The sequence below is a fragment of the Solea senegalensis genome, linkage group LG4, assembly GCF_019176455.1.
Source record: "Solea senegalensis isolate Sse05_10M linkage group LG4, IFAPA_SoseM_1, whole genome shotgun sequence".
Lineage (NCBI taxonomy): Eukaryota > Metazoa > Chordata > Actinopteri > Pleuronectiformes > Soleidae > Solea > Solea senegalensis.
In genome coordinates this window covers 23,101,971-23,114,081 of record NC_058024.1, presented here as the reverse complement: position 1 = coordinate 23,114,081, position 12,111 = coordinate 23,101,971, and the positions used below count along the sequence as shown (strand labels likewise).

The 12,111-nt window shown below is 38.3% G+C and overlaps 2 protein-coding genes across 2 annotated transcripts; both read right to left on the bottom strand.

Annotated features, from left to right (window-relative positions):
- Positions 1–853: 853 nt before the first annotated feature.
- On the bottom strand, positions 854–5,572 carry arl8ba (ADP-ribosylation factor-like 8Ba). Its single transcript, XM_044024121.1, has 7 exons — positions 5,352–5,572; positions 3,340–3,420; positions 3,140–3,213; positions 2,937–3,030; positions 2,753–2,820; positions 2,235–2,305; positions 854–1,814 (listed from the first exon to the last, which is right to left on the bottom strand). The coding sequence occupies exons 1-7, from the start codon at positions 5,472–5,474 to the stop codon at positions 1,765–1,767; spliced, it is 561 nt and encodes a 186-aa protein (XP_043880056.1). The 5' UTR covers positions 5,475–5,572; the 3' UTR covers positions 854–1,764.
- Positions 5,573–6,422: 850 nt separating this feature from the next.
- Positions 6,423–9,768, bottom strand: tnfrsf18 (tumor necrosis factor receptor superfamily, member 18). Its single transcript, XM_044024119.1, has 7 exons — positions 9,465–9,768; positions 9,146–9,271; positions 8,908–9,039; positions 8,114–8,222; positions 7,950–8,020; positions 7,677–7,811; positions 6,423–7,034 (listed from the first exon to the last, which is right to left on the bottom strand). The coding sequence occupies exons 1-7, from the start codon at positions 9,583–9,585 to the stop codon at positions 6,889–6,891; spliced, it is 840 nt and encodes a 279-aa protein (XP_043880054.1). The 5' UTR covers positions 9,586–9,768; the 3' UTR covers positions 6,423–6,888.
- Between the last annotated feature and the right edge of the window lie 2,343 nt (positions 9,769–12,111).

Below are 12,111 nucleotides of genomic sequence, written 5' to 3'. Positions count from 1 at the left end.
GACACAGACACAAACATGAAAGTAGTTTTGAACGTGGGTCGTTCACTGTGACTGATGACTAGAATGCGTAGGTATTGTGGAAGTTTAAAATTAGAAATGTTGATTCCACTATTTAAATTGTGGCTTTATTGTTCAGTTATTATTGAAAGCTTTATAAACAATTATAAACCAAACCCAATCCCAAAAGACTATAGTAGTATATCTATTACCTTTCTTCCCTCATTTCTATTCTTACTTCTTTGTGCTGCTGTGTCCAGTTAAATTTCCCATATGGGCGATTCATATATATATATATACACACACATCTTATAACAATGTTTGGGTTGTCCGAAAGTGTTTTTGAGTGATTGGACTGTTCCATTTCGTGAAAAGGGCTGCAAACAATCTGGATTAAAATCCATTCATTTTTACAAAACTATGACTTAATAGTAACTATTATTTAACATTTATGTGTGTTTCCGGCATCCAGGGGTGAAGGGATGGTCATCTTGCAATATATCCTTATTATAAAATAGTAAAGCGTTTGATAAGTTGCAACATTTAAACATTTCTAAAAGGCTATATTACTGTATGTAATATGGTACTTAATATAATGTTTTGTTGATCAAGGTTTAAAGTAACTACTTGATGTTCTCTGAAGGTTTTAACAGGATTCAGCTTTCTAGCATCACATAAAATTAAACCTATACATAAAAATTTTTGTTAGCAATTTTGAAAAGGGCCATATATATCACTAGCACTGGATTAACGTTTTGTTTTACCTGCACTGTAATCTGCTAGGTTACTGAAAACTCTTATCTCTTGGTTTTGCTGTTTACGTTCTCCGAATGTGAAGACCAGACAGGACAATGTATAAATTAAAAAGCATGCCTTTTTATTTCTTGAATGTATTGAAGTGGTGTATTTTCACTCTTTCCTGGTTCGGCACACCTTGCATGCTGCTTTTGCCACAGAGGTGAGAGAGACGCTGCACAAGGCACTTTAAATTCTGCCACTCTGTCAGCATCGAGGCAGCACAAGGGACATCATCGTTGCACTGAGGCAACTTACAAACAGAGGCCCGCATGAACCACACAACTCCATACAGCTTTTACTTTTAGTACATTCAGTCTTTAAATAGAATCAGATATTCATACACGCACATCTCACATCAGTAAAAATCATATTAGCTTGGTATTTTGTACAGACCTGCTCAAACTGACGTTGCGTCAATGCACAGTTTTCTAAAATGACAGAGGCGACGTTGGAAGAAGAAAACGAGATCAAGCTTAAAGTGACAATCGTGAGAGTAGAGCTTGAGAGTATGTCCACATCAGCCATCTCCTGACATGATAATCGCACTGTGTGATGAAGAACATCTCAGTTTGTGAGGACTGTGTGATGGAATTAACCAGTCAAGAGTGTGTTGTTATCGACCCAAGAATAGTGTTATCAACCTCTGGGTATGATAAGTGAGTAATGCCTGAGGAGTAAAAGGTGGATCAGAAATTAGGTTCTAACTCCAAGATAAATTACAGCTTCACCTTAAGTATGATCCCAATTATAATGCTCAAATTTGGTACCAGGTTTTCATTTAAGTAGTGCATTATCAGGGTTCGATAGGAAAAAGAACAATCATGGTGTGTGAAAGTGAGAAAAGAATTTCTACGACACAAGCAGAACAGTGCAGCGCGTGACCTGAAGACACAACTGTACATCAGAGCGACGAGGGTGTGGCATGACCGTAACATGGCGAACACAGCTGGCGAACAAAACCTGGAATGTTCAGCTCCTCCGGGATTTCGAGTGCTGGATGAGCCACTGAAGCGTGATGTCTGAAACCGACATAAAACAAAAGACATCGACTCAGTTTAAGCATCACTTCCATCCATACGGGCATTTCTAATGTTCAATTGACACAAAGTAGAATTACAGAAGCCACAAATTAAGCTACACAGAACCTGCTTAAACTATTTTATTCATAATTTCACTTCAAGTCTGAAGGTTGCTCAGTAACCAACTGCATTACTGATGCACTCACCAACTCAATATCATGTGTAGTTTTTTAAATTAGCTGATTATCTGAAAGTGAGACCATACTTTGTTTTCTTGTGCACATGTACATGTGTATGTATGTGTACGAGAACATGAGTGACAAAGGGATTCACAGTTCTACCAATGGTTTGAGACATGTACTTTATTCCACTGAATATCTGATATTTAAGTCGCCCCAAGTATTTCCCACATCAACTTACCAATGTTGTCTTTCTCTTTGCAGGAAATGGAATAGCAGCATATCTCTCTGTCCTGAATAGCTGCCAGATTCCTATAAAGAGAGCAAACAAATACAAATGGTAAGTATGCATCCAGATCAATCATCACTGTCTTTCATCTGAGGCTTTCTGGGTACATGACTCTTGGAATGTGTTTCTAACTAGACAGCAGAGGGAGCCAGATCCTTACAGTAATCTAGGATGACAGGTTGTTTTTGCAGTTAAGAAAAATGAACAGGAAATAGTTTGAAATGTTTGTGTCAACAGCATGAAGGTATTTACTGATGTGGAATTTAAAAAACAAATCAGATGTGGGTAGACGTACAGAAACACAATACTCCAACCAAACCAACCAAAATGATTCTTCTAGTAAAATTCCAAGCAAGGAAAAATAAACACAATGTCCATGACAGTCAGAATCTACAGTATAAAAAAAATGTATATTCAGTTGTAATAAAAATTAAATAGGTCAAGGACACCACTATTTTTTTGATACTTACATCTTCTCAATGAGCTGCTTTTCATCTAGAGCACTGGGAAGGTCCCTTTTGTTGCCGAGTACCAAGACCTGAGAACAGATTACACCTGAAATCTGCAACTGCAGCTTGAAATAAGTGGCAGAACCCACACATTGCTTTGCAGAAATTGTAGAAAAGTTTCAAGTAGCTTCAAGGAAAGACTTACGGGAATTCCTTGCAATTGAGGTTTGTCTAATAAGTTATGAAGCTCATTTCTCGATGCCTCCACCTTTTCTCGATCTGCTGCATCAACCATGTACCTGGAAATACAACAGAAAGGTTTGCATATAGTTGCAGGTTGTGCAGTGCAACACTCCAGTCATTTAAACTCTCTCTTACTTGTCTTAACATCAGACCATGAATACTTACACAATTGCATTAACTCCCCGACAGTATCGCTCCCACATGCTCCTGAACCTGGGCTGCCCTCCAATATCCCAAATCTGCACAATTAAAAGGCACAACATCATGATACTCTGGCTTCCCAGTGACAATAATAGTAGAATTACTAATCTTTAGGTGTTATATAATTAATGTTTTGACAACAGTATTACAAAATAAAAGTAAACCTTGATGGTGACATTTCCTTTGGCGACCTTCCTCATGTTAAAGCCGACTGTAGGGATCATGTCTTCACTGAAATGCCCAGACTGGAAAGAAAGAGTTGACAGTTATTACTTTACTGTGTGATTTCTAAAATATGCACATGACCACAATAAATGAACAAAGTTATTCAATTAAATTATTTTTCAAGAAGCCAGTAAATTCAATAAAATTTCAGTCAACAAAATAAAATACTGATGCAGTGGTGTTCCAAATACTTGTTTTGAAATATCAGCTTTCTTGGGTTTGTTCATGTTTTTATAAAATAGAACTAAAAACCTATAAAACCTGTGGAGAGGCAGGAAATGGGATTTGTAAAAAGCAAAATCCTCATTTTTGTGACCATTACTGAAGCTGAAAGAACAAAAACATACACTTCAGCATAATGATTCAGTCCCTCAGCTTGTCTTGTTTTGTAAAGTGGAGAACAAGGGCCGCTTGCTGCTGTACACACATTTTACAGCACATGACTTGCAAGAGTCACCTGATGAAGCTAAGTGAAAATGAGTGCAGCAGTCTTATGACTGAGAAAGGAGGAACCACCACCACTATATAACTGTGCAGAAAATATATAAATCTGTGTTGCTGGCTGAAAAAACATTTGTCCCATCTCTTCAACCTCAAGGAAGAAAGCTGAAGAATGTTCCAACCTTGTATACACTGGATGTTTCTAACCCCAAGCTCCACACACGCACACGCACACACACACCTGACTTATCAGTCACCAAGGATTCTGACATTCATTCTGACTCCTGTCTTTCCTGACACTGTGTCTTTCCCTTAAACTTAAATGTTAAATAAATAAGCATAGAAACAGTTGCTGCCTGGGAAACCTACTTTATGGCTAAAGAGTAAATTAACAATTATTATCAATTAATATGCTGATTGAGTGTCTTAAGTAATGTTTTTTTTTAAAAAGTCAAATTGTTAAACACTATTCTTAAGCCTACAAAGTAACCAACAGTCAGAACTATAGAAATATTTGGTTTAGTGCATTATAAAACAGAGATTGAAGTGGTGGTAAGTGTTATTTTAACACTAGATTGGCCTGTTATTTGATACATTGTTATAAGCAGACTGATAATGAGCAAAGGAAGTCTTTTAGTCTCTGCTGCTTTAACCTCTAGTTGCTGCTGTCTGGTGATTGGCCAACGAAAATTGCTCCATCCCTGCAAAGTTACCCAAGAGAGTACCAACCTCCCTGTGCTTCTCTATCACTATAAGCATCTTAATCAGCTAGAGTAATAAGTAATTCTACCTGGATATAACTACTGAAGCAAAAAAAGATGATGTGTTTGTATTAGTATCCTGTTTGACTACACACCCAGGCAAATGTTGTCATTGAGAGTGAACTCCCTGGTGTTTGAGAGAAGAGAAACACTTAACACTTGCCACTGAAGATGATAATAATAATTTAAGCTACAACAAAGCAAATGGACAAATCCTTCTGTATTACTCATTTTCTTCCCTCTATGGGGTCTTCTCTGATATTAAACACCGACCTTTCTATGTCCAGTAGTCCTCATTTGTGAGGCTATGGGTAAAGTTAGGATTACGACCTGAATTTGTGTTAGGTAACGGTTGGGCATTAACTGGTTACAATTCGGATTAGGGTTTAACTGATTGGGGTTCAGGTTTTGTTTAGACTGTCCAAATGAATGGAATACAGGCTAGTGTCCTCACAAAAACTGCTGTATGTGATGCGTTTGGGTTCAGCATGCTAAACATTCATAACAGTCACCAACTAGCCGCGGACCAGTTAGCCCAGGTGACTTGTTGACACGGATTTAGGTTTAGTCTCATGTGTGCTACTGTGGATGCTACGGTCACTACAAAGTAACACTGCGTTGTTTGTGGGGCTGACAACTGGACAATCTAAGTCAGCAAAGACCCAAAGTGGCTGCTACTGTCCCCATTATTAACGGTAATGGCATTAGCACTACCATAGCACGGTGGCTAGCAGCGGCTTAAGACTTACGGCGATCACGTTTACAAATGTTGTTTTCCCCGAGTACTGGAGGCCGACCAGCGTCAGCTCCATCTCCTCCTTCCAAAACAGAGACTTGAACCAGTCCAGTAACCGGTTTATGAGAGCCAGCATCTCGACGTCGGTGTTCGCACTGCGCTACGGTTGTGTCCGTCTCTCTCCCTGTCAGATGTGGCGTTTTCCAGCGAGGAAGGGAAGGGGGACGCTGTCATATGATCAGTCCGCCAATATGTGCTCGACAGCGACACCAACAGGCACACTGGGGTATTGGCGCCACCGAGTAAAGACTGGACTGTACATTTACATGGACAGCAATATTAATCAGATTAGATGTCCACTGTGTTACGTATAGCAGGGAATTTAGCTGTAATTTGAATATACTACTCATGAGTATGTATGTATAAGTGTGTAATCGCAGTAGAAGGAGCAAACCTCAGGTATTCAGGAAGTTTGTTCCACAGGTGAGGAGCAGAATAAATGAGTGCTGTTTCACTTTGTTAGGTTCTGCATCTGGGAAACACACAGTAAACCTGTTCCTGATGATCCTAGAGCACTGTATGCTTCATGGGGATCTAATGAGTCTAGGATGTATTTTGGCCCAAGACCATTCAGTGCTTTGTTAACCAAGAGTAAGATTTTAAAATCTATCCTTTGACTGACAGGAAGTGTAGTGTAGTGTAGTGATCTGAGGACCGGAGTGACGTGGTCCAGTTTCCTGGTATTAGTCAGCATTCTGGACCTGATAGATTTTTTTGTTAAGACCTGTAAAGACACCATTACAATAATCTAGTTTGCTGAAAATGAAAGCATGAACAAGTTTTTTCTGTGTCTTGTTTAGACAGATGCTCTTCAGGTGGTAATAGCCAGACTTAGTGATAGCTTTTAGATGGTTGTTAAAATTCAGGTCTGAGTCAATAATTACACCAATATTTCTGGCTTGAATTGTAGCACTCAATAACATTGATTCAAGGTGAGCTCCGACCTTTCATTTTTGGGGCAAAAAAACAATCACTTTTGTCTTTTATGCATTGAGTTGGAGAAAAGTTCTGGCACATCCACTCATTGATTTGATTTTTTACTCAGTGAAAGTGAGGGAAACTTTCGGAAAATGCATTGTAAACTCTAAACTGGCATTTGTACATCACAAATATAACAACAATGACAAGAAGTTTCATTATAAGAGGTTTTTTTTTTTACAGCGTTTCAGTTTTGTGCAATCATTTTTAAATTCAACATTCACATTTATACAGTCAGCATAATCTACTGCAAGTTAAACCCACTGCCTGTCCCGTTGAACACTGGTGGAGCAGTACCTTGCTCAAAGGAAATGTAGGAGAGGAAGAAGTGCTTATCTTTGAGTTTCCTGCCCATGTGTATCCTTTTTGTCTTGAGATCAAATGTGGCAACTCTAACCTTTGCAGAGCTCTCTCTCTTCATGTGTTATTTATATGTATGTATATAAAAATGGTTTTGGTACAGCTTTTTTAGATGCAGCTATCCAGACTGTTCAGGTCATGTAGGCTTTCTATCAGAGAGTGGTGTCTCTTCCCAGATGCAGTTCAATATTGTTGTTGTCCTTGGATTCATCCTGAATGATGAGCTGGAGTCCACTCTCCTCCTTTGACAGGTGATAGTCAGTGTTGTTGGTGGAAACCGCTAACATGGGATAATGATCTGAAGCAGAATAAAAAAAGGGTTTTTGAAATCAGTCATCAGTCATCTACTGAATGGATAAAATGTTAATGTTTCTACTGTATTTTGTGTTCTTTTGTCACCATAGACCACAATTACGTTTTATTTTTATTATCTCAGTTTATTTTAGCACTTTTTTTTAGGTTTATTTATATTGCATCAAAAACAACAACAGTAAAAAAACACATTGCGCAGGAGAGATTCAGAAAACCCCCATGGGTTTATGAGGGGAATCTCTCCTCATTATCAAAGAGCAGTGATTCATAAAACTGGACAGACACGCAGCAATATCATTTTTCAAAAGATAGGCAACATAGATGAAAAAGAAACATGTAACAGTTAAAATAATGTAAATGTAGTGACATGTGGGTGTATAAGTGTATGCCTGTTGAATCATACATACCAGAACATCTTATAAACACATTATAAACATGCATTTTGCACGTTTAATGCAGACAAACACATTTTTACTTTTTTACTTTCACATTTAGAATAACAAATTACAGCATATTGTAAAATATAGTATTAAAACACAACAATAACAGATAAGTAAACAACATCGACGTATGTTCATATCTCCACTTGACAGGATATACATTGCATGTCCCTATAGGTGTGACTTACTTGCTTTATGCTTCCTTAGGTTCTTTACACATGTAAAGGAAAGAAAGAAGGACACAAGGAAGGCGAGGGAGAACACGGCAAAGCTGATGCCCAGAATTACATGAGCGGTCTCTCTATCTCTGCCATGCGTCAGTGCTGAAACATGAAATCACACGTGAGATTAGTTCAATTCAATCATATTGTCATCATGTTCACTGTCGCACAGTGTAACAAAAATGTTTGTTGTGTTCAGAACACCCAAGTCTATTTTGTGACAGTCATATATATTGTTACCTTGTACATCGCACACTGAGTTGTGGGTTTTGTTTCCTGGAAACAGTTCAGCGAGTCCAAATGCACTGCACCTGTTAATCACATAGTGTTTATTAGTGTATTTCTAAGCTTTACGGACAATTCTCTTTCGTAAAGTTGAACCTTTTTTTTTGAGTGGTTCTTACTGGGTCCACGGTTTGCAGTGATTTGCTTTCACGTCAAAATAGGCAGGACCAGGGCAAACGAGCTCACACTGATATGAATAGTTGAGTAACTCTCCACCTATTGGAGTTTCTGCAAAGACAGATTCAGGTTCACCACCATTACAAGTTGGTCTTTTATATCAGCAAACTGTCAACATGTGATGATCCAGCATGAATAAACCTGTTATAGTAGCAGCATTTACCACTAACACTGATCAGCTTTCCACTCTCTATACATGTTTCCTGTATCATTCCTGTATCAGTCATAAGAAGTAAAATCTACGTTGCTAAAACAACAAATCAGCAGCTGTAAGGCTTTTTGCACAGTACCTGACTTTTCCTTTCGATTAGATCAAAATAATGCTGTTCTAATGCTTTTCTTTTACGACCAAAGTCTCCTCAAACTACTGTGATAACCTTCCCTGCACTCAAGTGTTATCTGTGTACATTTGCAGTAGTTCAAGTCTCATCAAATTAATTTGTGTGTACATTTGCCCACACTGTGCTTCTTTGGGCGTTTAACTTTTTGAATGTACGCAGAGAGGGTCACAACGATCAAAGTGTTTCATATATCTGATATGAACTATCTGATCTCAGCTTAGGAAGCGATTAGAAGACGGATGTGGTTGTATTTAACCTACATAACATATTTCCTCTGCGCACCTTGGCATTCAATGGTATGACACCCACCGTCATTATCAAAGATTTGTGCCAGCAGTCTGTAAAGGTCGACACTGACAAGCTTTTACAGCAACCAAGTATTTTCTTGTTCTCACCTGTCCTTTTTAGTTTCTCCCCTGTGGTGCATTTGTTTTCCTCGCAGGCTGAACAGACATTATTGGAACACAGAAATCCAGAGTCACACGAACACCTCGCATTTGAGGTCGGTGTACACTTCTCTGCGTATTCTGTAGAACAGACAAAAAATCTGTGGGACTTCCAGTTTTTAACAATGTTTGCTAAATCACTGAAACCTTTCAATTGAAACCTTTTTTTCACTAGTTTCTGTCTTACCTTGTTGGCATGACTGGCATTCCTTACATGAGTCAAAGACGCTGTAGTGGTCCGAGAAGGAGCCATTCTCACAGGGGCTACAGATAGTTTGCCTGTGCTCAGTGCAGAACTCTTTAACATATTTACCTTTGAAATGTGACAAAAAGAAAATGCAGCCACTCATAAGAATATGAATAATATTCACTTTTTGTTCCTTGAGTACGATCTCTCAGGTCTATTAAACACACACGAATAGGTTTCTCAACTTAAACAATCATATTTCAACAGATGTTTTTGAAGGAAGAATTCCTTTATTCTAATTATTCAATGCATGTTTTACCTGGAGGACACAGGTCACAGCACCACCCGTTGATCCTAGTTTGTTGTTCGCCACAGCCTCTGGCGAATGCCATCCAAATACTCGATACATGTATGATCAGCCAACACTTGAGGGAAACCATTGTGACCAGTGCTTTGTTCGTGCCTTCAGGGTTTTATTGCGCCTGTTTGCTGACGTCATAGTCAGATGCGTGTGGTTGACTCACTGAGAGACACTGCAAGACTGAAACATCAAAACACTGAGAGGAAGTGAAAGACCCCCTAATCATGTTCTGAAGACAGTCGAAACAGAATGATTTAGTTTAGTTTTTCTGTATTTTTTTTTCTTTTTGATCTCTTTCAGATTTTGTTTTCCCTGTGATTGTGGTTAGATTTTATGTAATTTATATAAAGATGTGCTTTTTTAGCATGTGGTCATGATGACACCATGGTGTTTGATCATCAGATACACGTTGTTGTTGTTTTTTTTGTTTGTTTACTCCTCACCTGGCATTTCTTTTTTTAATGAGAGGACAGAATATATGTTTAATGTAAAACATGATTAAGACACCTTAACTGGGTTTTGATTTGTGTTTTCTTCTGGCACATATTTCATTAGATTTATTATTTGAATCTTCATTCAACTACCAGGCTGTGATTTTTGTTTCTTTCTGTCTCATGTCTCACTGGTGACAGACCTTGTAACTTTTGTCTCTTGGAATGATCAAAAACCTTGCGATTTGAAAGGGTTTGTGTCCTTTAACTCTGTTTGCATTTATTTTCTTAACTTAAAGTTCATTAATGCATGTAGCCATTTATACAAACAAATGATTGATTATCTTGTAAAGGTCCCTTTATTCAAATGATTGATACATGCATTTCTGCACAAGTGTTGGAACAGGTTTGCAGTGGATGTGATGTGTAATATTCGTCCAATACCAATATTTTTTTTGGATCACTGCTCTAAACCTTGAGAAATGCTAACAACAGAAACAGAAACACGAGCAAGTTCTGAGCATCTGACTCATGAGTCCTGGAAAACCCGTGAACCTACAGTAACTCCGCACAATAATGCAAAGTTTGTTTCATATAATTCAATCTAAAAATCTACTTGTTAAAAGACCCATTATTGTATTGATAGTTTTCAGCCGCACCGGCCCAAACCTTATAGGATAATTACTGCTAAAATATGAAAAACAAAGTATAATCCAGTCAATTAAAGGGTTACACAATGCCAGTATTACATCACTTACAGTTGTATAACCTTAACTTAAAAAGTGGTGAAGCGTACTGTGGGTTTTATTTGGTTTGTTCATGCAGGTATAACATGCTGCACATTTCAGATGGGAGTGTACACACTACTGTGTAGTTTTCTAAGACTATTACTATGTGTATAGTGTGGTTATGGTTTGTTGACATTTGGTGCAGAGAGGCAATTGCCCAGGGGGGTTTCCTAATGAATGTTTTAAAAAATAATAATAATAAAAAAAAAATAGAAAAATAGTGGCATCATGTAGTAGTATTTGAATTCTTGTCCAACAACACGTTTCAGCATACGGCTTTACCACCAACATTTGGTCATTTACTTCTCAGTCTCAGAAACGTAATCACAACCACATGGTTGCAAACCTTCGTCAGGATGTGACGTCACCACGGAGGCACATGCTGTTCAGACGTCGTCTGTGTCAATTGTGTAAGCCACAAAAGGCGATGTGAAGACAGTGAGCAACGAAAGATTGCTGCTGTACAGCACAAGTCCCTCCCCAACACACACACACACACGCACACATTGTGGTGACAGTGGCTGGAAAACACATGCGCTTTTTACTGAGCCTACACGAGGCAACGTGAAGGTTATGACATTTGATGATAAAGGCATCGTCTGAACACTGTAGATCTTTTCTTTTAAATCACAGAATCACTGGGAAAATACAGTGGTGGCAAACACAAGCATTAACCTTCTCGTGATGTTGACATCGGGGTGTCAGGGAGATACCACTGAATAAAAATGCTTGTAGCTGTTCGAGGCTCTAGGTGGAGCTGTGAGACAGGTGCCAGTGTCAGGTGGAGACACACGCTAAAATGAACTGCTTACCTGCTTTGAACGTAAACTGCATTTTTGATTGAGCCGCTGGCGGTTAAGCCACCAGGTTTTCACATGGAAGAACATGTTAAAGTAAATGTTTATTTCAGTTTAATTCATTTCAATGTTTTGTTTTTACCAATGGTCCTTCATGAATTGATGTACAGTAAATGTGTAATCACAGGTGGAAATATTCTACTCAAGTAAAAGTACCACTATTGTGATACATTTTACTTAAGTATGAGTCAAAGTACTGGTCTAAAAATGTACTCAGCGTAAAAGTTACTTAGCTACTTTTTTAACAAGGTTGACAGAAGGGGACACAAATCTCACATGAATTGTTTTTAATATAAAGTCAAACCTTTACAAATTAAAGTGCTGACAAAAGAAAATATGTAAACGCACAATGTATTAGACAAAATGGGTCAAAGGTCACAAATGCTTTAACTTTCTCACTCACTCAGGGACCTTAATTAGTGCCAATTCACCTTCAATGTCTTCATCATTCACCTGTCCTAATCATTCCCCTGTCCTCATCATCATTCACCTGTCCTCATCATTTACCTGTCCTCATCATCATTCACCT